Below are 26,278 nucleotides of genomic sequence, written 5' to 3'. Positions count from 1 at the left end.
ATTAGCTAAGAGAGAATTTCTTTCATATGTCAGCAATTTGGACAATTGAAAGCTTGTGAATCAAATCAAGAAATCTGTATGAATACCCAGCCCTATGACATGCAGAGTACACTTTTACCATCCAATAAATTCCCGTTGGATAAAATCAAGTCCTGTTCTACATTTTGTTCTCATTGAAATTTGTTTTACAGTAAACAAGTTGTCTTACAAGTAAAATAGGTTGCAAATGCTGTTTCATGTTGACTTTAAGGGTATACTGTATATATTCACTGTAATATGTCCACGCGTTTTTGAGAAGTTTTCCAGGCATAAAAATAGAAATGTAAAAATATTTCAAGTTTTCCGTGACCAGACTCATTAAGCAATTCACTTTCAGCTCATTTGGATTCTTTGCAAATGCCTAAATTTACATTCATTTGTAAGCTAAATAAAAACTTAAATGTTTTGATGTTCCATTTCATAGATAAGCAATAAAAAAACGTTTTCAATTTTAAGCTATACTTCCTTTTCCGTTCATATGAAGACAATATAATGTGAATGTTTTATAAGAGGAATAAAAGCACACACTCATCATCTGCGGTATTCATTTATTCATATGTACAGGTTTGAGAAATGTTTGTCTACAGCTATACAACTTTTTATAATATTTTTTTTTTTTAATCAAGATTTGATTCACCATTCAGCTGCAAGCACAATAAAACACACCAATAATGATCAAAGAACTGAACATCATAAAAAATGCCAGCTGGGAAAATCACTTCAACAAGTTTTACTTCTGGGAGTGGCTGCAAAGGGAGCAGACAGAATTACAGAAAGACAGGCAGCTGAGTGGTCAACCAATTCATGGTGTTTTTAAAAATCTTTTTTTTTTTCCATAAATCTTTTTTTTTATTTTTTATTGATTTTATTTTTTTTTTCCTCCAAATGATTTGGTATTTCATGATATATATATATATGCTGATTCGGTTTGTAAAATCACAGATGGCAAACTGTAAAAGAACCAACTAGTACTAAAGCCAAGTAAAAAATAATAAAACGCAAAACGTCTAACTATTCCACAAAATCAAAAGACATTTTTATTGTTTTTTTTTTTTTTGGTTTTATTTTTTTTTTCAATTGTTATTCAATTTTTTTCAATAGTTTTCTTTTTACCAGGTGTATATAGTTCATATATACTGAATTATTTAAAATACGTGTAATAGCCATTGCTACTGTTGGAACTGCCTATGCTAAGTTCTTGTAACAGAGAGATAGGGTCGCTGTTCTTCTTGGCCTGCTCGGGCACCGGCCGTGGCTTTGGAGGGGCTCGGAGGGCGCTGGCATAGGACATGGTTGGGGGCTTGGAGTTGCCTGGCCCCTGGGGGCCCACTGGGCTGGTGTTGCCCCCTCCTCCTGGATCTGGCGGGGTTTGCTTGTGGGGCATGAGGGGTGGGAACTGTCCATGGTGCTGGAGAGACACAGCGCTAGCGGGGTGAGCTGACTGCTGGAGACACTCAGGCTTCACATGTTCATCTGCAGCACTCATCGCCTTAGAAACTGAGAAACAATTAGAACACATCAGTACTAGCGTTAAGTACCAATTATATTATTACTCATTTAAGGATAAATGTAGAGAAGTTAATGGGATTACACAAGACATACATTAAAAGTTGCTGGAACCCTATTGTTTTTGTGCTGATTTTCTTCTTCTTATTATTACTTTTCTGCCCTAAAACCATATGGGCAGCAAAAACTATAAGTGCTAGAGACACCAAACTTGGCAGGATGTTCCCAAATCCACCCCAATTTCTTTTTATTTTTTTATTTTAACATGGTTGGCAGTGATTGGATGATGCTAGCCATTACTTTGAAACAAAATTAATTATGAAACTTAAAATTTCACAACTTAGTCCTGCTGTCCACATATGTGGGCATACATTTTTAGGAAATCTATTTGGTCTACAATCCTTTTCCCCCCCATGTTTATTAGGTGCTACTAGCTACAAACTACTTGTATGTGTAACAATTGAATCCTTTACAATAAGACCCGGAATGTGTATTAATAAAGTACATTTTGATTTCATTTCGACTATAAATGGCCAGTGTAATATACCTAAAACCTCTCTGTGAGGGACGAGGTGGCTCGCTCCGTTGCATGGAATGTTGTGGAGAGGAGCGGGGCCCGGGACAGGACCGCTGCTGCCCAGCCATAAGTCTGATGTGGGGTATCTGTATGAGGGTGTTGGGTGGTCCTGAGGGTCCAGGCTGTCCTGATACGGCTGGGGGGAACTGGAGGAGATCCTCCTCTGGTATAGGGGCCGCCCGGGGCCACGTGGTTCATACTGAGAGATCGGTCAGAGAGAGAAGCAGAGAGAGAAAAAGAGGACAGGAATGAGGGAGAATCAAAAGACTCATTTGGATTTATCTTTGTCTATATTTCAACTATTAATGGTATACAAAAACAGTCCCAAGTTCAACAGAGATATTTAGGCAAATTCAAGCAGTCAAATTTTTGTTATATTTTCGGAAAAAGTTTTGCGTTCCCTGGCAATAGGTTTTGCGTTCCCTAGTAATTATTTTGGGTGCCCTTGCAATACCTTTATCCATCTCTTATGAAAATGAATCATGGTTTTAGTGCAGTAAACATAATTTATGACTGGAAATCACAATTTTAAAATTCCTAGATATTTCCAAGTTTTTCCCTAAGTATGAGAACCCTGTCTTTAAGAACAAAACACCTTAGGAAACCCCAGTCCTCACCTCTTCTACAGTGTGCAGGGTGCTCTGCGGGGCCTGGAGCTGCTGTTTCTGCTGCTGGTGCTGGTGCTGCGCGAGAGGGCCCTGTTCCTGCCTGTGCGCCATCGCCTGCAGACCGAAGGGCAAGCCATGGCCCAGCATGTGGCTCTGTGGCAGGCTCGGGTGAGGCCAGTGGGCCTCCTGGAGAAGGTACTTCACCGGAAGAGGCGAGAACGAGGCCTGGTTAAAGGCCTGGTGTTGCTGGAAGGTTTGGCCGCCCATGGGCAGCTCGCGGCTGGTGTCTGGGTAGAAGGGTGGAGCCGGTGCTGGGAAGCCACTGGGGCCGGAGGTGTGGTTTGGAGTTGTGGATGAGGAGGGTGACGGTAGGTCTCCGGGACTTCGGGGCTGGACCTGACGGTACTGTAGGAGGCGAGACTGTGGAGGGGGCATTTCAGCTGGCTCCCGCTGCTCATACTGCTCTTGGGGGAGCATTTCATGCAACAGACCAGGATATCTTGAGAGAAGACAGAGAAGTGGTAAGAAGTGAGGCTTTGGTCATAGGAATACTAGCATAGTTACAGTTACAACATTTTATATGCACTCAGACGTGTAGTGTATGAATTTTCAAAGTGTAGTATCATCCCAAATTGAACACAACGTTTTTTTACTACACGGAAGCATTTTCCTTTCAACAGCTGATGGAAGTGACATTTCAAATGCATGCAATGTGTTGCTGCTAGCTTTAGTGCATTAGCCAACCTCAGTTCAACACTTGTATCTTAAACAATATACATACTGCACACTTGAAAAAAAGTATGCGTAGTATTTTGTATGCAATTCCAAAAATACCCATTTTCTAATTATAAATTAATAAAACATAATAATATAACATATATTAATGATTTAAAAACAAAACAAATCAGGCTCAAAATGTCATATAAAACATGGTAGACAAGTATAGTGTCTTCTAACCTGGTTATGCTAGGTCTGGACTCCTCTGCTGCAGGGCCCAGGCCCCAGCTGCCTCTGAGAAGCTGCTGTGGGAGTCGCAGGCCCGGCTGACTGAGATGAGCCAGCTGCTGGGCCAGAGGAAAGGGGGGTACACCGGCCTGCAGGAAGGGAGCGTGTTCACCCCACTGGCCCACACGAGCCTGCTGCTGCTGCTGAGGGTTAAGAGCATCCAGCCCTGAAGACCCCTGACCATCTGTGATGATCAACACACAAAGACCACTGACATACTGGAAGAATACACAAGGCTCTCTTCACCAAAATATATAATGAGTACTTCATTGTACAGATGCATGACAGTTCTTCATTGTATTGAGAAGAAGGTTGTTTTTGCAACATTAACAAGGCAATCAGATGATCTGATGCTTTTAAGCCTGTTCACACAAAAGTCTGATTTATTTGTGGAAATAAATGCTCATATTTTGAGAAATCAAAATACTTATACTAACTAGATTTGTGCTTTTTCTAAAGAAAATGTGAGAATTGCTAGCCCCCACAATGCTATGATGTTGTGAGTGATTGAAAGGATCTATCTGGGGTGTTGCTTTTGTAGGGCTGAGCAAAATGGAGGTTTCTTTGGATTATGCAATTGAACTAGATTTTTCTTCATATCACAGAGCAGTGCCAGTCTAATGCATATTGAGGACTATAGAACATGCTTCATTACCTCCAACTGGATGGGATTGCACTCTTGCCAAACACCCGTGAAAGCTACGACCAATTGTCAATTGATAAAATAATCATGCTTGGTGTAATATGGGTAGTACGCCTCTTCCCCCTCCAGACGTGGGACCATTTGCCTCCGCTTAACGTTAATGTGTTTCTCCAATCCAAAAAGCTACACATTTACATATAAGGTTTTTGGGTCCTCTCCATTGTCTCAGTGAATTGCCTCCCACTTTAAAATGTAAACAATACCTTGCTCAGGGTATAAGAAGGAAACTTAGCAGCTGATTGGGAGAGTCTTACGTGGCCTCTCACGCAGAACAGTGTGACAACTGTTATCGATATGATTTCCTAACCCAAAGCATTTTCCATTTTACTGTTTGTATACTTAATTGTGTAACTTCATATATAACTTTACTTGCTCTAAAAGGTCTTAGGATCTCTTTATCATCTTGAAAGCTTCAGCGATTGTAATTTTGATTCATTAAGCTGGAGTGGTGGTGGCGTAGTGGTCTAAAGCACATAACTGGTAATCAGAAGGTCACTGGTTCGATCCCCACTGCCACCACCATTGTGTCCTTGAGTAAGGCACTTAACCCCACGTTGCTCTGGGGGGATTGTCCCTGTAATAATTGCACTGTAAGTCGCTTTGGATAAAAGTGTCCGCCAAATGCATAAATGTAAATGTAAATTAAGTTTGATCCTATGATTTCTACTTCTTAAAAGTACTGTTTTTATAATCAATACAATTCTAAATTTACAACAACTTTAATTGGAGTCAAATTTATCTTAATGGACTCTGGATAACTAAATCAAAGTATGCCATCCTTCAACTGCTCTTTGTTCCAATTACTGGTTCAAAATAGCAGCGTAGGGCTAAAAGCCTCAAAAAGCCTGGTTGCTATGAGCTTGGTTTGCGGTTACCACTGTTTATATATTGTTGCTATGCAGTTGCTAGGGTGTTCTGGGAGGTTTCTAAGGAATTGCTAGGTTGCTTGGGGTTAGGATCAGAGATGATATCCTTGTCCATTGCGAATATTCAGTGAATCTGTGTACGAAGCACTGAACTCCCCGTGAAATCCGCGAGGAGAAATTCTTTGCCACCGGAATTCCATAAGTCAAATTTCACAATCGTTCAGAATTTCTTTGAGCAAAGTGTGACCATGCCTTAAGGATACTCTTGATCAATTACAAGTATAAAGCCTTTTTTTATGTTACAAATGACTATGAATGCTGTATTGCCCATCATTGTGATGTATTGTGCTGCCAGCTCAGTTATTTTGTGATGTTTTTGATACCATCAGTCCGGTTGTTGCAGCTATAATAAATGGCTCTCTCACAAATTGTTGTTCCAGTTAGTTTTAAATGAGCCGTAGTCTGCCTTTATTGAAAAAAATCTCAACTAGACACCACATTCCTATATAGACACCCAATAATAATTTCAGACCCTTCTCAAAATTGCCTTTTACCTCAAAGGTTTTGGAGAAAACTGTTTTTTTTTTCTTTTCCAGCTAATCTCCTATCATGATAAGTACAACTTTTTAGACTAAATCCAGTCAGGTTTTAGAATAATGCATAGTATAGAGTCAGCAATGCTGAAAGTTACAAATTACATTTTATTGTCCCTTGACTCTTGGTCGAGAGCAATCTTGTATTGTTGGATCCAAGTGCAGCATTTGACACTATTGATCATGATATTTTTCAAAACGCCTTAGCTTTATGAGCTATGGTTGGCATCCAGGGCATGGTTTACAGTGGTTTGGTTCTTATTTAAAAGGCAGGACTTTTTCAGTGAAGATTGGTTCATCTTCATCTGGACTAGTGATCGACCGATATGGGTTTTTAATGGCCGATAGGCCAATACAATGCTGATATATCACACAATTTATTATAGTAAATATCAAACATAAAATTGCTAAAAAAGAAACTCTTGTTTAGCACTATATTTACTAAATTTCACACTAAAACTAGGGGAAATTTATCGGCCCATGCCGGCTTTAAAAATTCGGAATATCGGCCGATTTATAAGCTTTGGCGATATATCGGTCGATCACTAATCTGCACCCATTTCGTGTGGTATTCCACAGGGATCCATCCTAGGGCCTCTATTGTTTTCTATCTACATCCTTCCTCTTAGGTCCATTTTTCAAAAATATAACATTTCATATCACTGTTATGCTGACGACTACCAACTTTACCTCCTTATCAGGTCAGATGATACTCATTTAATTCATCATCTCTTAACACGCCTAGCTGAAGTAAAGAGTTGGATCTCTAACAATTTCCTACAGTTGAATGAAATTAAAATTCAGGTTCTCTTGCAAGGCTCTCATGCCTCGACCAGTAGCTTCAGAAAGCAGTTGAAAAATCATGCTAAAACTCTTGGTGTCATTTTTGACAAGCAAATAAATACTGTCGTTAAGAATAGCTTTTTCTACTTCCGATCTATAAGCAAAATATTTACATTTTATAAGGATCTTGAAATTATAATACATGCACTCATTTCTTCCTATCTGGACTATTGTAACTCCCTGTACGACAGCCTTTCTACCTACTCTATCATGTTTGCAGATTGCCCAAAATGCTGCAGCCAAATTGTTAACTGAAACTAAGAAAAGGGATCATAGTTCTCCAGTAATCGCCTCATTGCATTGGTTTTCAATTAAATTTAGAGTTGATTTTAAGATTTTGCTCTTTGTATACAAGGCCTTGCACAGACTGGCACCTGATTATATCTGTAATCTTCTTCAGCCCTACTCTGCCCCCAGGATGCTTAGATCAAGTAATCAACTACTTTTATCTGTCCCTCCCTCAAAATGTAAGTCTAAGGGTGATCGGGCCTTTTCTGTAGCTGCCCCAAGCTCTGGAATAATCTACCTTTGCACATTAGGGACTCGCCGTCAGTAGTTGCTTTTAAATTTTTATTCGTTAGCATTTGATACTTTTTAAAGTTTTCTTTGAGTTTCAAAGTCAACAGATCATGCATTTTCTGGTTGTATTTATCCATTTAATAATGTATTATTTTCCTGTTTTATTTCATTCTAAAGTAATTATATTTATAATTTCTATGTTTCTTACTGTACAGTACATTGTTTCAACTCCAGTTGTTTTTAGGGTTATGTGCTCCATAAATACATCTGTACTTGACTTACTCTTCAAACTGAAAAATTAAATAAGTATTAAGTAATAATTAGGGGTATCCATCCATCCATTTATTTAATTTAATTAAATAAACGGTATACCGATTAAATATTTGCTGAGAAAGCACCTCAAATAACAATATTTATATATAATAATGATTAAATAATTAATTATATATATATAAATCCAGAAAATGTAAACACATTTCATTATTTTGACACACAAGTTAAGCATTAAAAAATAATATACAAAAAGTCGCTTTAGGATGCAATATATTGTTTATTTCCATATTATTGAACATAAGCCAATCATTGGCTTACGGTTCACATCAATCTATTTTGCAATTTAATTCGTCATCAGTCTGAGATATATTATAAGGGCTTTTTTAAGGAGATGTCAATGTATACAGACGGATGCTTTTGGAGCATCTTAGTTGCGTTGCGTCATAAACACAATGACATAAGTGTGGTCTGTATAAGCTGTGTGTTGCCTATACAGCAAGTTTCACTAACTGCCCCTGACATAAACAGGGTTCCATGCTTGAATTTCTTATATGGAAGGAATATTCCTCATTAAGCTCCGGGACAATTTAATTGTGTAAAATTTTTCAATGCATTATATTTTATATAGTTAGAATCATTTATCGCATTAAATCGACAGCTCTCCTAATAACAATATTCAACATTACTGATGATTTTGCTAGTATTTTTGATCAATTTAAAGTATCCTTGATAAACAAAGGCATTCATTTATTTAAAAAAAAAGACAAACTTTTGAATGATAGAGTACAAAGGTTATTGCAGTGTAATATTTTAGACTTGGCAGATGCATTCTCTGCGCAGGTTCTTCGTGCTGAAAAGTGTATTGGTGTGAACGGGCTTTTACACTGTCAAATTATTATTTTTTTAAAATCTTCAGGCACAATATTGTGAAAATTCCTAAGAAGCCTGGAACATGTACTAAACTTTACAGCCGACAAACAAAAACATGCCAGTTTGCTTGGCAAAGGAAACAGAATGCAGCAGGGATAGACACATGTACATACCCAGAGTATCTCCCAGCAGAGAGTCCAAACTCTCTTCTCCAAAGCTGTTGAGTCTCAGGGGCTGTTGGTGTGTCTGGGGGGGTATTTCTCTGACAACACCCTTCATATCTTCAGTCACCCCACCTGGAATCACCCCCATGGAGCCCTCGCCCCCCTCCAGGACCGGAGACTGCAGGCCGCGGTGGGTCAACGGAGGTCCACCGAAGAATGAAGGAGGGAAAGAGGAGGGCTGAGGGTGGACTGGGGCCTGCATACGCAGAGGAGTTCGGGAGAGTCCATACTGATGTGGAAACTGGCTGTTTCCGTGGTGAGGGGGGAAGCCGGGATGCGGGGGCCCCAGGTGGAAGTTGAGAGCCCTCTGGGCCGGCGGGTCCTTGCGTATGAGGCGGCTGGTGGGGAAGCCGAGGTTGGACTGGGTCTCAGGACTCTTATTCTGCATCGACTCTGGGTCTCCCTACAGAACAGATAGAGTTTGATCATTAAAGAAACATTGATGATCTCCTGTAACAATGAATCTAAAATCATTTTCAATCAGGATAATTATAGTTTTGTATTTTAAATTAAGTTTTTATTTCTATTTTATTATATTTTTCCAGTAAATTTCTGTTTTTAGTTTAGGTATACTGTATATACCTTTGAAGTCAGAGGTTTACATACACCTTAGCCAAATACATTTAAACATCTAAACAATTCCTGACATTTAATCATAGAAAACTTTCCCTGTCTTAGGTCAGTTAGGATCACGACTTTATTTTAAGAATGTGAAATGTCAGAATAATAGTAGAGATAATTATTTATTTCAGCTTTTATATATTGCATCACATTCCCAGTGGGTCAGAGGTTTACATACACTTTGTTAGTATTTGGTAGAATTGTCTTTAAATTGTTTAACTTGGGTCAAATGTTTTGTGTAGCCTTCCACCAGCTTCTCACAATAAGTTGCTGGAATTTTAGCCCATTCCTCCAGACAGAACTGGTGTAACTGAGTCAGGTTTGTGGGCCTCATTGCTTGGGGTCAGGGCTTTGTGATGGCCACTCCAATAACTTGACTTTGTTGTCCTTAAGCCACTTTGCCATAACTTTGGAGGTGTGCTTGGGGGTCATTGTCCATTTGGAAGACCTATTTGCGACCGAGGTTTAACTTCATGACTGATATCTTGAGATGTTGCTTCAATATATCCAAATAATTTTCCTTCCTCATGATACCATCTATTTTGTGCACCAGTCCCTCCTGCAGCAAAGCACCCCTACTTCATGGTTGGGATGATGTTCTTCAGCTTGCAAGTCTCACCCTTTTTCCTCCAAACATGATGATGTCATTATGGCCAACAGTTCAATAATTGTTTCATCAGACCAGAGGACATTTCTCCAAAAAGTAAGATCTTTGTCCCCATGTGCACTTGCAAACTGAGCAGTGGCTTCTTCATTGCTGAGCAACTTTTCAGGTTATGTCAATATAGGACTCGTTTTACTGTGGATATAGATACTTGTCTACTTGTTTCCTCCAGCATCTTCACAAGGTCCTTTGCTGTTGTTCTGGGATTGATTTGCACTTTTCGCACCAAAATACGTTCATCTCTAGGAGACAGAATGAGTCTCCTTCCTGAGCGGTATGATGGCTGCGTGGTCCCATGGTGTTTATACTTGCGTACTATTGTTTGTACAGATGGACGTGGTACCTTCAGGTATTTGGAAATTGATGAACCAGACTTGGAGGTCCACAGTTTTTTTTTCTAAGGTCTTGGCTTATTTCTCTTGATTTTCCACTGATGTCAAGCAAAGAGGCACTGAGCTTGAAGGAAGGCCTTAAAAAACATACACCGTTACACCTCCAATTCAGTGCACCTCCTATCAGAAGCTAATTGGCTAATTGTCTAAAGGCTTGACATCATTTTCTGGAATTTTCTAAGCTGCTTAAAGGCACAGTTAGCTTAGTGTATGTAAATTACTGACCCACTGGAACTGTGATATAGTCAATTAAAATTGAAACAATCTGTCTGTAAACAATTTTTGGAAAGATTCCTCATGTCATGCACAAAGTAGATGTCCTAAACAACATGCCAAAACTATAGTTTGCTAATATTAAATCTGTGGAGTGGTCAAAAAAATTTGTTTTTATGACTTCAACCTAAGAGTATGTAAACTTCTGTCTTCAACTGTTTAATTGATTTAAATATGTTTAATTTGTTACATTTCTCATGGCTGTGTAGTTTTATCAATATCTTATCAAATGTATCAATTTTCATGTTTAATAAAGGTGGCTTGTAAAGGTTTCAAATGTTATGATATACTGTGTATTAAGATGTACATTTGATTTTAGTTAGAGTAATGAACATTTATTTTCATTTAGGTTTGGTTTTTCCAATTATGCATTTACTTTTTTAGTTAAAAGAAATGTTTTCAGTCAGCTTTCGTTTTGGTTTACAAAAAGTCTGAACAGAATGTCATAAGACAAAAAGACTAGAAAATGTCACAACCATGCATCTTTCTATTAGAGGTCGTCTGATATATCAGTTTTGTGATTAATCTGTGCTGATATCTACTTTTAGAACTATCAGTTATTGGCATGAATTAACGTCAATAGTTTTTTCTCCAATAGGAAAAAGCAAGGAAAGATGGAGAACATCATTCTTAGAAAGAAAACACATTAAAAAAATATATTTTTTAAGTAATTAGCTGATTAATCGGTAATCTGCTTTTTCCACCACCATAGTTAGTGATATTGGCAAAATCAAATATCGGTTAACCTCTATTTTCTATTAGAAACAGCAAAAATGGCTGGAAAAACAGAATTGTGTTTTGATTTGTTTGATGTAATGGAGAGTGTAAAGGACTGAGAGAACTGAAGTGCTTTGAGCATGTAGGGGACGTCTGAAAATGGATGACCTGTTACAAGTGTTCTAGAGATGTAGAGTGGATGCCTCCTCACAGTTTAACATTAAACTGAATAGGATGTATAATAGATGTATAGACGGATAAGGGAATGGGTGAATAGATGGTACCTGTTTCTCTTTCAGCTCAGGAGCTTTCCTCTCCGGTGTTAGCAGCCTGCAATGCTCCACTTTTCCATTAATGTCAATTTTCCCTAAAGAACGACAGCAAATCAGAACACAGTACCCAAAACGTAGAGCCACAATAACAGCCATATATGAAAGACCAACCCTGACAGCTCACCAAGATAAAAGAAAACTTTCAAACAAACTATTAAAATGAATGTAGAGGGAAGTATGGCAAGCCACTTCACAGCTGTCAACCAAACCTATGTGAAAGGCATTACTTTAAAGGTATATTTAGAGTCAGTAATGCATAACTACTGTAGAAGTTCATCCACCTTGAAAAGTAGTCCCACTTCAAAAGGATTTTACTGAATAAATACTTTCCTTGTAAGTACCTAACTGAACATACAATTTTTGTTTGTTTTTACAAACTGCGTGACAAGTCTAAATTATTGTGGTAATGCTGTGACAGGTCTTAAATAGTAATTATTCATTGTATATACTCACTTAAAATCAAATAGGCCCACCAATTACCTACAATTATGTCCAAAGTGACTTTGTATATTAAAGGTATACATCTATCAGTTTGTGTGCTCTCTGGGATGCATACCAAAGACTTTGACATTGCTAGCTCCATGCTCTACCAGTTGAGCTAAGGGGAATGTTATATTAGTACAAAAGACATTAGAGTAATGCAAGTTATACCATTGCCACTGGGCTCTTGTAGAACCTCTTTGTCAGTGGACTGCTGGTTTATGCCCAGAGGAGATGGATGACTGAATCCATACAGCACTGGTGAAGCTCGACTCGCTGGTGGTCGCAGGTTCAGGTTGTATGCTGCCATGGCAGCTTGATGACTCATGATACGAGGATCCATAGCGAATCGACTCTGATAGCCGGCCCACGGCAACTGGTAAAGAGAAGGTGAGTGTCATACAAGGACACAGTATGTTCAAGAAAATACATTTATTAAGAACTGTGTACGACTTCTGTAGGACTGAATAAACATAGATTTTCAGATTAATTGCACTCTTTGTTTTAACGATCAGTTATCAATCGGTTAAATCATGTAATCAATGCAGATGTCACCTTGTGGCAAGTTTCTCTGAACTAGCTTACAACAGAAATGGTTTTCTAAATCTTTTGAAAAGTATTTTGAAAAAATTAACAACAGTGGGAGCACCCATCAATCCAAAAGGCAGGGCATCTAACTGAAATATGACTTAATTAAATTTATATTTTAAGTTAATTTTGGCATAGGAATCAATTCTTCAACGGGCACAGGGTGTTGGGGGTATCCATACAGTATATTAAGTAATCTTGATTTTTGCCAATAACCGTTACTTACAGAATCAATTATCAGCGATGGTTAATCGGCAAAAACTGTCTGTCTAAATGAAATATGTGCCAGTTACTTACTTAACAAAACTCTCTCAAAGATTTTATGTCAAGAAACAATGATAATTATTCAATGATAAACCTATGCACTCTGACCATCAGCTGATAAACAGGAGCTAGCAAATAAACCTCTCAAGAATCACTGTTTCTATTGAATGGAAACTCGTCATAACCAGTCATTACACATCATCACCAGATTCCAAAACTACTATTTGGTTATTCACCAAATGCAATAGATCACCAGTTTTCCAAACGGTTACCATGCAAATCCCTAGTTATGACCCAAATTGAGGAGTAAGGGAAGCATGTCCAGAGCTTACCGGAAGAGGCACGGGCATGACCACATTGCCTCCATAGACAGCGGGCACATACAGGATGCTGGCTGCAGGGTCGATTCTCTGAACAGGGCTGGGAGATTTGCCAGAGGCTGGAGCTCCTGCTCCTGGTGGGGTGAAGGCCTGAATGGGGTTCCCCATCAACACTGCAGCACTGGGCTGAACTGTAAATGAAGACAAATGTGAGCCAAAACTGAGCCGAGAAGAATCAAAGAGCTTCAAGCTTCAGACAATTAAATGAGTCTCAATTGATAGTAATGATGAATTCTGTAAAAATATATATATATCTTAAAGTTCTAGTACCACTCTTTTTCTAGTCCAACCTTCTCCAATCAGTTCATTTTTGTTTTTGTCAACTAGGGCTGTGATGATGCAATTATAAATCATTGTATTGTTATTCATTGTCTCACGCTTGCAAATTAACTGAGCAAATGAAGTTCAAATCAGTCTTCGCCCCTGTTATGCTGACTTGAGCACCATTCCTCTGTGCACAGGAAAACCACTTTTTCACCAATCAAAAGAGCCTTAAATTACACCCAAATGTGTGCATTTCTTGCCAGCTGCTTTATGAACACTGAGGATTTGGACGTACTACTCATTGGACATACTGCTTTTAGAATACTATATAGTAGGAAGTATGTATATTCAGACTGGGGTTAGTAAACTAGATACAATTCTGCACAAAAATGCTCTAGTGAAACTCTAAAACACCGTAATCTGTACCAATTTCAGGGTCATCCCTTCTTCCGAAGCCCAATTCCTTTAACCATTATGTTACAAACTCCCCTGAAATGTCTTCATGATCGCTGATAAGCACACACACACCTGGCTTAAGTAATTTGACCAGACACACACGGCAATCCAAGGGAGTAATTCAGAGAGAACTGGCGCTGCTGCCACAGTTTATCAGCGGGAGCGTTTTTTGATTGCTGAGAAGTGAGGCTGGAAGGAAGCTGGATCCACTTCACTGATCTCATCTCTATCGAAATCCTCTGCCCATCTGTCTCTCTCTTTCTTTCTCATCTTGTTTCTGCCCGGACAACCACTCAAGCGGCACTCTACCAACTAATGACCTTGATTTGTACTAACAGCACTGTCAAATCACACCAATAACATCTTAAAAATACAATCAGGGGTCAAAGGTAATGAAAATTCACCCTTCCTGAGCAGCTAATACAGTCACTGACCTCTCAGTCATGGTCTAAAAGAAACATGATATAATAATGATAATAAATAAAGGCATTACTATTATAATCATTAATATGTATTAATGTAATTTTGAATATTAGGATATTAATAATAAGTTAAATAAGGCAATACTCTGTATACAGTCTATAAGGAACAACGCATCCAAACAACATGGCACCACTGTGGTACTTTAGCTGGTATTGTACCATAAGACATATTAAGGGTATCGTGACAACCCTACACTGTAGGACTTCAAAGCAACAAAACAAGTAATCAGAGCACACTTGCTCAATGAACTGCTTGACAAATGTGTAAAGATGTTCAAGCCTTAAAGAACAAGAGGTCAAATATATAGACTTACCGAAGCCTTCAGGGGGGAAGGGCTCTGTGTGATTGGCAAGCTGTCCTTTCGCCTGCGGAGAAGAGGAAGAGGAGTGTTGAGTAAATCAGTGCTTGAGGATGGAGTTTGAGAAGGGGGGAAGGGGGTCTTACAGTTTGATATAGCCTATAGCCACAGGGTTAATACGCTTCTGTGCAGACTGTCACCATGCACAAGAGCATCGCTGAGAGGCCGCACTGATTTGTCAAAACGGTTAAAGCACTTTACTTCTGAATGGTCGGGCAGATATCATCTGAGACACTCTTGATACATGGGTCAGGGGGCATTGGTTCCACACGGGTGGAGCTTGAATGAAATGAGGGCACGGGGCTGTTCGAGGCGGGGATTTGGAGCTTGCATGGATGACTGCAAAGAAATTAGTGATAACTGGCAAGCAATGTAACAAAATCTCATTCTGTGTACCTAATTCCAGTCTTCATGATTGACCACACTGTCAATTTAATCCATTTGATCAGACAGTGAATAAATAAGTAGTAATGTTAGTGTCAGTACAATGCAATATTAACATAAGATATTGCTTATACCGTGGTATAATAGAGGTGCGAATATATACGGTGAGCCTATATTATAACCTAATATGTTGTTGGTCCTCTGCATACTGCCAAATCAGGCCGCACCCACTGAGGCATGGACTCTACAAGACCCCTGAAGGTATCCTGTGGTATCTGGCGTCAAGACATTAGCAGCAGATCATTTCAATCCTGTAAATTGCGAGGTGGAGCTGACGTGAATCGGACTTATTCGTCCAGCACTTTCCACAAATTCTCAATCAGATTGAGATCAGTGGAATTTGGAGGCCAGGGCAACACCTTGAACTCTTCATCATGTTCCTCAAACCATTCCCGAACAATGTGTGCAGTGTGGCAGGGAACATTATCCTTCTGAAAGAGGTCTGAATCAATGTTTTGGTAGCTGGCACGTGTCAAATTTACATTCACACGAATGGCCGTACCCAGATTTTCCCAGCAGAAAATTGCCCTGAGCATCACACTCCCTCTAACTTGCCTTCTTCTCACAGTGCATCCTGGTGCCATCACTTGCCCAGGTAAATGGCACACACGTACACAGGTGTCCACATGATGTTTTTTTATTTTATCCCCTTTTCTCCCAATTTGGAGTGCCCAGTTCCCACTATTTAGTAGGTCCTCGTGGTGGTGCGGTTGCTCACCACCATCCGGGTGGTGGAGGATAAGTCTCATTTGCCTCTGCTTCAGAGACTGTCAATCCACACATCTTATCACGTGGCTTGTTGTGCATGACACTGTGGAGACTCACAGCATGTAGAGGTTCATACTACTCTCCACGATCCACGCACAACTTACCACGTGCCCCATTGAAAGAAAGAATCACTCATCGCGACCACGAGGAGGTTACCCCATGTAACTCTACCCTCCCTATCAACCGGGCCACTTTGGTTGCTTGGGAGACCTGGCTGGAGTCACTCAGCACGCCCTGGATTCAAACTCATGACTCCAGGGGTGGTAGTCATACTCACTGAGCTACACAGGCCCTTGTCCACATGATGTTAAAGAAAATGGGACTCATCAGACCATGCAACATTCTTCCACTGCTCTGAGGTCCAGTTCCGACACTCATGTGCCCATAGTAGGTGCTTTTGACAGTGGCTAGAGGTCATCATGGGCACTATGACTGGCCTGCAGCTACTTACGCATTAGGGTGTGATGCACTGTGTATTGTATCACAATCCTCCCGTAACTATCATTAAAATTTTCTGTGACTTGTGCCAGAGTAGACCTTCTGTTGGTTCGGACCAGACGGGATAGCCTTCTTTGCATACCGCATCGATGAGCCTTGGGTGCCAAACACCCTCTCGCCAGTTTGTGGTTTGTCCCTCCTCGGACCACTGTCGGTAGGTACTCACAACTGCTGACTGGGAGAACACCACAAGCCTTGCCGTTTCAGAGATGCTCTGACCCAGTCATCTGGCCATAACAATCTGACAAAGTTGCTCAGGTCTTTACTCCAGCCCATTTCTCCTGTATTCAACACGTTGACTGCGAGAACTGATTGTTTGCTTACTATCTAATCTACCCAGACCTTGACATGTGGCCATGTTAGGAGATGATCAACGTCATTCGCTTCACCTGGGAGTGGTCATAATGTTTTGGCTCATCAGTGTACAAGCACTTCTAGAGCAGACCGCTTCATTAATACAATGGGAGTTATGAAATTTTGACGTTTCGCGGCACACCGCGTGTGTCCTATCCACCTTTTACTGAACCTGGAACTGTTCCACGATTCATAACGGAAGCCTGTTTTCATTTTCCGGTCTCCAATGTTTTCACTTACATCGACGTATGTTTTTTCGCAAATAATGTGATGTTTATCATTGCAACTTGGCGCAATGATATAGAATATAATGGATGTGCAATCACAATTGTGAGAATGTATTGACTTACACAACTAACTTTAAATGTGGCCCATACAGTCAGATTTGTAATGTATTATTACTATTCTTATTACTAGTCAAAAGACTTGTATAACAAATTATATACAGCAATGTGAAGCTGTTTTTGTATGATGCCAGACTTATTTTTTAATGAATAATCTTTTATAAATGAAATTACTCATTGTTCATGTTAATAACAGTTGTTATAAAGTGATATCTATGGTTTATAGTGAAAAAAATCTGTGGGATCTGTTTTGAACTATCGATAAAACCAGTTTTAACTTGAATCAACAGGCCTGTATTATTTGATCACACATGTAACAGGCTGATGACGCTTCTAAAGCCTGAGAAATGTAACAATAAAAACTACAATCAGACATGCAATGTCCATCTTTACTGCTTAAATTATAATGCATAATAACATTTGACATCTTCAATACTCAATATGAAAACATTTAACGTTAATAACAGCATTCAAATGCAAAGACAAAAATTACGATATTTTAGTCACATTTCCTTTCACAAACTGCCAGTACGCATTGCTGTGGTGGCGAGACGGGGACCGGTTCCTCCCGTTAGATCTTACATTGTTGTCTTGTTTATGGCTGGATCATATTTTGCCTAATTTTTGTCACACATTGGAAATTAAAAACAGCCAAAGAATTTAATGTGGTTTTTCACCAGTCAGACAACAAACGACTAAACATTTGAGTCGGATAAAAGTTTTAATAGACACTAAAAAACCTAAAAAAGGTACTGCCTCTCTTAACAAAGCCTTGGTGCCTGAATTGCATCTGGCAATGTACAAGAAAATCTCACTTGTATTAAATTTTTTTTTTGCTGCCTAGTCATTGTGAGTGCAAGCAGAATGACATGCTGATGACATCAACAGGTGATTCAGAGGCTCTGCTGGCTCGAGTCCAGGCAGCTCCGAGAACCACTGCTCTGAGGTCAGCACGTTTGCTCGCAAAGCGGTCTCCGAGAACTGCCAATTGTGCATAATCAAGCTTGTTCTTTCAGTGGTGCATGATGAATGCTGTTCTGTACTACATTTACATTTATACATTTATGCATTTATGCATTTGGCAGACGCTTTTATCCAAAGTGACTTACAGTGCACTTATTACAGGGATAATCCCCCCCAGAGCAACCTGGAGTTAAGTGCCTTGCTCAAGGACACAATGGTGGTGGCTGTGGGGATCGAACCACCAACCTTCTGATTACCAGTTTACCAGTTATGTGCATTAGACCACTACACCACCACCACTCCACTAAGCCTGTACTAAGCCTGTGAAATTACAGCGCAAAAATGGGGAAGCACCTGTCAAGGGAGGAACTAAACCAATGACAATGTCTATAATTACTGTACAAAAGAAGACAGATGACCAATTACACCATAGTTATTAAGTGAGATTCTTCCAAACATCCTCTTTTATGTTCCACAGAAGAAAATGTCATATGGTTTTGGAAATGACATGAGTGCGAGTAAATGACAGAATCCTTTTTTTTTTTACTGAACTATCCTTTTAAATGTAACTGTTGATCTTCTGGGATTTTCACGCACAACAGTCTCTAGAGTTTACTCAAAATGGTGCCAAAAACAAAAAACATCCAGTGAGCGACAGTTCTGTGGACAGACATGTCTTGTTGATGAGAGAGTTCAACAGAGAATGGCCAGACTGGTTTGAACTGACAAAGTCTACAGTAACTCAGATAACCACTCTGTTCAATTGTATTGAGAAGATTAGCATCTCAGAATGCTATTCTGAGATGCGGGTTGGTGCTGTTTTGACGACACAAGGGGGACCAACACAATATTAGGCAGGTGGTTTTAATGTTGTGGCTGATTGGTGTATACAACTTTTGATTTAAAAAAATGTGTTAGTGTATTTTGAAATGAACATTAACGAAGATTAATAAATGCTATAAAAGTATTATTCATTGTTGGTTCATGTTAACTAAACAATGCAACCTTATTGTGAAGTGTCACCAAAATATTACTATAGTAATCCATTGTTAAACTATTGTAAATGCATTAGTAAAACCATAAAACCCGCAAAATTATTATTTTTATCTCCATACTTTGTTTTCCTGTATTTCCTGTAGCTTCCAGAAGAATATCAATGCTAAAATATGGTCACTGTAGTAAAATCTTAGTGTCCTCTGAACGGCTTAGATTTTTTTGCAATGTTTGTCAAGTTCCAAATAAATAGAGAAAATTATATAAGAGGAAGTAGTTTTCATTTATAAAGTATTCTCTGGAATATGAGAACCTTTTTTTACATCGAAAAAATTACATCAGCTTTGAAAGAAAACAATAAATAGGCTTCTAGATTGTTTGCATTGTGTCATTTTTTATGCAATTATGCACATTTCCCCACAAATTATCATTATCGTAATGCAAAAAAATATATATATGTTTTTTCATAACAGTGATTAGAATATGATTTATTTGCATTACAGTATGTTAAGGAAAATATTGGGGGTAAAATACAAAAATCACGTCACAATGTAAATAAATATATTAATGTTTCTTAAGGCTTAATTATTTTATGCTAATTATAATTAATTGTTTCTTTCATTTAAGGGATGCAAAGAAATTTCTATTAGGCTGATACTGATTTTAGCGCACACACGCACGCACACACACACCTATATGCAGATGACGATTCCGATACTAAGCCAAATACCTTATTTTGTCATCAGATCACTGCTTTGCTTAATAATTATGCTTTGAAAAATGTACAAAGAGGAACAAGAGCTGTTTTATTGTCCTAACAATAAATCATTTCCATTGAAGATGGATTGGATTTGTTGAACACATGACAAAATTGTAACGAGAGCCACAATGAAAATCATTGCATCATTATTTATTTTCTTTTTTTAATTTATTTTGGGCAAAAATATGACCTAGAAACATTCAAGGTTGTAAGTTCAGTAAACCAAACAGCCAATTCAACTTCTCTATAACTACACAAAACGAGTAAATGGAGGGGGCGAGAAAAAACATTCAAACTTGATCAACAGAAAGATGAGTCTTCTCTCTCATCTATTCTGGAATGTTTACCTTCCTGCCCCTAAGGGCTGATGATTGATTGACATGTTATTTGTTTGAGGGTGTGAGAGCTATCTCGCGTTTAGACGGATGCTCTCTGCTGGTCAGAGAAGCAAAACCTGTTATCAATGTCAGCTTGAGAATACGAGCATGACTCCACATCAGAGCACGTCATATCAAACCTTCCACCGTGGACGCAACTGATCGTATCCGCAAAGTCATGAGCGACAGTCATGTCCTCATGGAGGCACGAGAGGTGAACAGAGCGATAAAATTGCACCATTTGAAATGCCACGAACTTTCCACTGTGAGCAGCCTATAGTGCCTATAAAAGATCCACTGTCGGATATGGAAGAGGTACTCAATAAAATGAGAAGCAAAACAGTTACTGTTCATTTACTGTAGGACAACTGAAGAATGAAACAATTATAACAAATATAAATATATATACTTTATTGCAGGAAAAGGCAATGTGATTGCAGCAGTGTTACATGCAACCCTACTTGCAATTGATCTTAAATAGCATGAAAGAAAGACTCGCACCTTGGGTGAGGAGTGCTGGTGTTTGCCTGGCCCCTGTGGATGTTGAGGTCTCAGGGCCCGGGGGATGAACTCTGGGGCCAGTGGGTTCAAAACGTAGGTTTTCTTCAGCTCCAGGGCTTCCAGCTGGATCTTAATCTGCTCAAAGGTGATGCCGTGTAGACTGTGGTTCTCATGACAAATGGAGATGAAGGTCTCCCAGAACTTTCTGTGAAGGAACAGAGATTCTGAGTCAGGACAATGTTACTTCACTAAACAGGGTTGATATCGGCTGCTTTACTATACATAGTTTAAATATGTGCTTTATATCATGTTTTAAATGCAGTCTACTAAGTGTAGATACAGTGCAGAGTGAATATGACATGTACTACTAGCGACCGTAAAGTGCTTTTATTTTAAGTTGCTCTCACAATCTAGTGCGGATCCAGCATGCAGCAATCTTCTGACAGATTTCAGCTTACCCAGGCCCGATCACCTGCTCGGAGCATCACGGTCTGACCGTCATGCAACATTCGTAAGTCAGAGAAACAGAGTTTGATCCATGCTAATAGAATGTGTACTTCAAAAGGAAGATATATATATGAGTGCTCCACTGAAAGAAACGGTGGATTTGCTCAAGTTTCATGAGGTTTGTGAATTAAACCCGTTTAAACAAGGTTTTATTGATATTTGCCTTTATATCATTAGACAAGACAGTTAAGAGTTACAGGAAACTGTTGAGGAGAGTTTAAATGAGACGTTGTTCGCTGTCTATTATTGTAGTAACACAATGGCATGTAGCTACAAAACAAACTTTGATTGGTTGTTTACATCTCAGACGGCTCCTTCACATGCAAGGCGGCAATTCTCAGCACCCTTAAATTTCAGCCAAACCTGAAATTTATCAGCTGATGCCAATAATTAAAAAATTCAGAACATCAACCAATTTATCGGCCTCTGCGATATATCTGTGGACCACTAATGACAAAACCTAGAAGAATAGCTTTTATCACTGGTTTGCGTCTGGTTATGACACTGTGAAAAGCCTTAGGCAACATCCACAATAACATATTATTGGTTTAAAAATGCATTTTGCAACATTTACACTTCTCATCCACACTAGAAAAGCATTTTCTGCCACCAAAATTTGAGTTTCGAAAATGCTCACCATAACCACATACTTTGAAAACATTGATGTTTGGGACCTGAAAATGTAGCTTTCAAACAAAGCTTTACAGGTGGTAGAGCGGGTTGGCCACTAATCACAGGGTTGGTGGTTCGATCGCCGGCCCACACGACTCCACATGCCGACGTGTCCTTGGGCAAGACACTGAACCCCAAGTTGCTCCCAATGGCAGGCTAGCACCTTGCATGGCAGCTCTGCCGACATTGGTGTGTGAATGAGTCGCCGTGTAAAGCCCTATGAATACCTCTGAGGTTAAAAATACGCTATATAAGTGCAGACCCTTTGGAAATACAAATCTATATGCATTTCACTATAAACTTTGATATTATTCATGTCTAATCATCATCACAATCGAAATATAAATTAGGTCTAATTTGACCTCCCAAATTGCTGTCTAAAACTATCTTGCCAAGCCTGGGAGGAATGCAGTGAATCAGACATGCTCTTCATAACCACTTGAAATAACACACACACCCTCCCACCCAAAACTATATTTGATTTGCCCAATGACTTTCAGTTCAGAATACGATTATGTGAAGTGGCAACGATAGCGAGAAGGGAAGAGAGAAGACTTTGTGTTTTTTTAATTGAAGCATTACCAAAGTGTGATAAATATGCAAGATACAGATTTCCATCCAATCTGAGAGTCTTCAAGGGAGAAAAAGATTTATTGTTAATACGGCATGTAAAACAAGGCAGAGATCTGGAAAAACGAGACTGTGCTCATGTTCCGATTGAGACGACTGACTCGGTCAAGAGTAAATACAATAGAGTTTGTGCACCATCGTAAATCAACTTATGAATTACAAACTCAGATTTGGTTCGTAACTTGCATGTTACCCTGCTTGTGTGATACAATGTGTGACTGGTAAAGCTTTCAGAAATATGACAGATTCTCTTCCCAGTAGCCATATTTCATATTGGTCCAGCACGGATTGGAAAATTCTCAATCTGTGAGAATTTTGGATGTCACTCACTGACTTGAGTGACATCCATTTTAGACAATCTGACACCTCCACCGTGACTCGAAACAGGAGGAACTCAATGTGTCACCGTGTAATTTAGCGGCTGATCTTCCATGCCTCTTAAAACAGCACATTAGGAGTCTTGTAACACTTTAAGCTATAAAAGTTGATGATAACACCGGGAGAGGGAACACTTATATCAGGTCACAGACAGCAGTTGTGCTCAACCAATTTTAGTTTTTCAACAGCTGACATTGATATGTATAGAGTATGGCCTGGGCAATTTTAGGATTTTTCTTCTTTAAAGAGAGGGGAACAGAGGAGCCAAAATTGGCAAAGTTGGGCCAAAGTAATTTCAAGACAATTTGATACTATATGCTTCAAATGTGGATTCAAGATCACACTTTCTTTTGGTAAACAGTAGGTTAACTATATGCTATTATTCATGGCACTCAGGTTTTGAGGACAGTTTTCTCATGTTGTTTGCTGTTTTCCGGGTTTTTTTTCTTCTAGATTATCTCCCCATTTTCTCCCCAATTTGGAATGCACAATCCCCAATGCGCTCTAAGTCCTTGTGGTGGCGTAGTGACTCGCCTGAATCTGGGTGGCAGAGGACGAAATTCAGTTGCCTCTACATCTGAGACGTCAATCAGTGCATCTTATCAAGTGGCTTGTTGAGCGTGTTACCGTGAAGACATAGCGTGTGTGGAGGCTCACGCAATACTCTGTTGCATCCACGCACAACTCACCACGTGCCCCACCGAGAGCGGGAACCACATTACAGCGACGACGAGGAGGTTACCCAATATGACTCTACCCTCCATAGCAATAGGGCCAATTTGGTTGCTTAGGAGACCTGGCTGGACTCACTCAGCATGCCCTGGATTTGAACTCACGACTCCAGGGGTAGTAGTCAGCGTCTTTACTCGCTGAGCTACACAGGCCCCCTGCATGTTGTTTAATCTTTAAAATGTTTATGTATCATATTTGATACATAGGCTTTAAAGGTCATTATCCTCCTGAGGCCCAACAATAAATTTTTGTGTAGGACATTTGTTATTGAAGTTTTTCTTATCCCATACAGTGGTAAATCTTGGGGTATTAGAGGAATCCCTGGGATTTCAGAGATACCACATGACAAATTCCTCTCCTTGGTCTATAAATATGGAACGAAATGTATCACAGTTCAATTCAGCACATCAAATACAATATGAATAAAATAATTTTTCAATAAACAATTTTTATCATATGTATTTTATGCACCAAACACTATATCGCCATTTAAAAAAGGGAAATTGAAAAACTTTTTTAGCTGGGTTTCAGAAACTTACTGTCAGATGACATCATAATAGCTTGTAATGTAAAATAATGAGATCTTTATAATGACAGAGCAGGCTCCATATATGAAAATACACAGTAATATCAGTTCACACATTATATCTTATAAAATGTATATGTCCGAATTTTCAAAGCTCTGTGATTTTTTATTTTGTGGTGGACATGACTGGAATGGTGATTGAGAGATTTACCTCAAAAGCCTGTTGCATCATATTATATACATGAAGGACTTGGCGATAAATGATCTCGATATTTATCGCAGTAAAATAAATCCACGGTATCGATAATAAACTTTTGATAACGTGTAATTTTAAATATTCAGGCTGTGTTCCAGACTGTATGACGTTGCTAACATTAGCTACCTTGTTAACGATTAGGTAACGCCAGTCACTGTGGTCCGACTCCAGGTCCCGACCCCAGATTGATTCCATCAGGACTGCAAGACATCATGACGATGATTGTGCAAATATTAATTTCAATATATGTAACAATATAAACATTACTGTCACTTTACTTTATTAAAATAAGCTGTCATTTATCCCAACATAATAGTCACTTTTTGCGCAATTCCGCCACCATTTTAAATAGATCGATTTAAACATTGATTTCAGAAATAACTACTAGATGCTGCCATAAACATGTGTTACTCACATTCCATAGGTTGTTTGGCTCGATAGCTTGAACAGAGTGAAACAGGAGCCGTCAAACGTTGTGTATTATATTTGATACACACGGAGTTATAGGGTTAAAATGTTTAAGTATATATTTTTCAAGATATTTTAATATTTGGTTAAAGTTTGATACATTTTTTATCAAGTACAAGTTGAGCTGAAAAAGTCTTTAGACTAGTCCTTCCTTCAAATCAAGGTTTGGCTCTTAAATGGAAGTGAATAGGGCTAATTATTTGAAGTTTAAAGGCAGAAATGTGAAGGTTATCATTTTTATAAAAGCACTTACATTAATTCTGCTAATAAAAGTTGTGTATTATATTGAGCTGTAAAGTTGTTTAAATCGTTGTATTTTTATGGTTCTTTTATAATGTTCGGTGTTATGTTATCATGGCAACAAAGTTGTCAGATAATGTTAGTAAGCAATTTTATCACACTAAAACAATGTTAACATTCATATTGTTTACGCCTTGTGGCTATACTTTAGTTTACAAAGTGCCTCACTGTATCCCATATTTGTGCTTTTTTTAAAGAAAAGGAAGGACAAATCAATTAAATGTTGTGGCAATCAAGATTATGTCATAAATTATGTTGATTGAGCTCAATTTGTATTGAACCTGGAATATTTCTCATAAGCTGAGGAAGTGGCAGTAATATGCAATGCATGCCACCTCTGTGTTATGGAGCATGCCCACAACGGAGAGGCCAAATGTGGTCTGTTTAATGTGCATACATGCTGGAAGACTAAAGTGTTTACATTTTAAAAAGACGAATTATTGTTTTAATCTGACTAATAATCAAACTTTTAAAGTGCATGTGAACGTACCGACTGTGCAGTTTATTGTGCAAATTTATAGCGACAACCTCAGCAGAAATTGCCTCATTCAAACGAGAGCATATAGGCTATTTCATCATCCCCTACAGAATACATGTCTAACCTCAGCTGTGCTCTACACGATCACATCTCACAATGTCACAAACAACAACACAAGCAATACCAGCAACAGACAGTTAGAGACACATTAACTTGAGTGACTACAGCAAACAAAGGCATTGTTCTGTCACAGGTGATGGGTATTCTTTTATCATTAAGAAAGAAATAAAACAAAATCTTCTTAGGATCATTACGGTTTTGTACTGTGACATTAATTAAATCATTTGTGTGGAAAAAGAATGGTTCAATGCAACTACCAAAGCACTTTGACTGGATTGGTTAACGTAAGACACATTATTATGATAATGTTT

At 38.8% G+C, this 26,278-nt stretch overlaps 1 protein-coding gene across 2 annotated transcripts in view; it reads right to left on the bottom strand.

The window, feature by feature from the left end:
- Window positions 1-552: 552 nt before the first annotated feature.
- The window catches only part of helz (helicase with zinc finger), a 74,125-nt gene continuing 48,399 nt past the window's right edge, over window positions 553-26,278 (bottom strand). For both annotated transcript variants that reach the window (XM_052139031.1, XM_052139030.1), the window contains 10 exons: window positions 20,901-21,105; window positions 14,854-14,905; window positions 13,290-13,468; window positions 12,277-12,481; window positions 11,578-11,660; window positions 8,576-9,029; window positions 3,688-3,919; window positions 2,740-3,229; window positions 2,093-2,321; window positions 553-1,536 (listed from right to left, as the gene is read on the bottom strand). In XM_052139031.1, coding sequence (XP_051994991.1) covers window positions 1,181-1,536; window positions 2,093-2,321; window positions 2,740-3,229; window positions 3,688-3,919; window positions 8,576-9,029; window positions 11,578-11,660; window positions 12,277-12,481; window positions 13,290-13,468; window positions 14,854-14,905; window positions 20,901-21,105 — 2,485 coding nt within the window. In that variant the 3' untranslated portion in view covers window positions 553-1,180. The remainder of the gene's footprint in view (window positions 1,537-2,092; window positions 2,322-2,739; window positions 3,230-3,687; window positions 3,920-8,575; window positions 9,030-11,577; window positions 11,661-12,276; window positions 12,482-13,289; window positions 13,469-14,853; window positions 14,906-20,900; window positions 21,106-26,278) is intronic.

The sequence above is a fragment of the Xyrauchen texanus genome, chromosome 12 (genome assembly GCF_025860055.1).
Source record: "Xyrauchen texanus isolate HMW12.3.18 chromosome 12, RBS_HiC_50CHRs, whole genome shotgun sequence".
NCBI classification, from domain to species: domain Eukaryota; kingdom Metazoa; phylum Chordata; class Actinopteri; order Cypriniformes; family Catostomidae; genus Xyrauchen; species Xyrauchen texanus.
The sequence above is the reverse complement of the archived record's forward strand: the minus strand, read 5'-3'. Positions and strand labels throughout refer to the sequence as shown.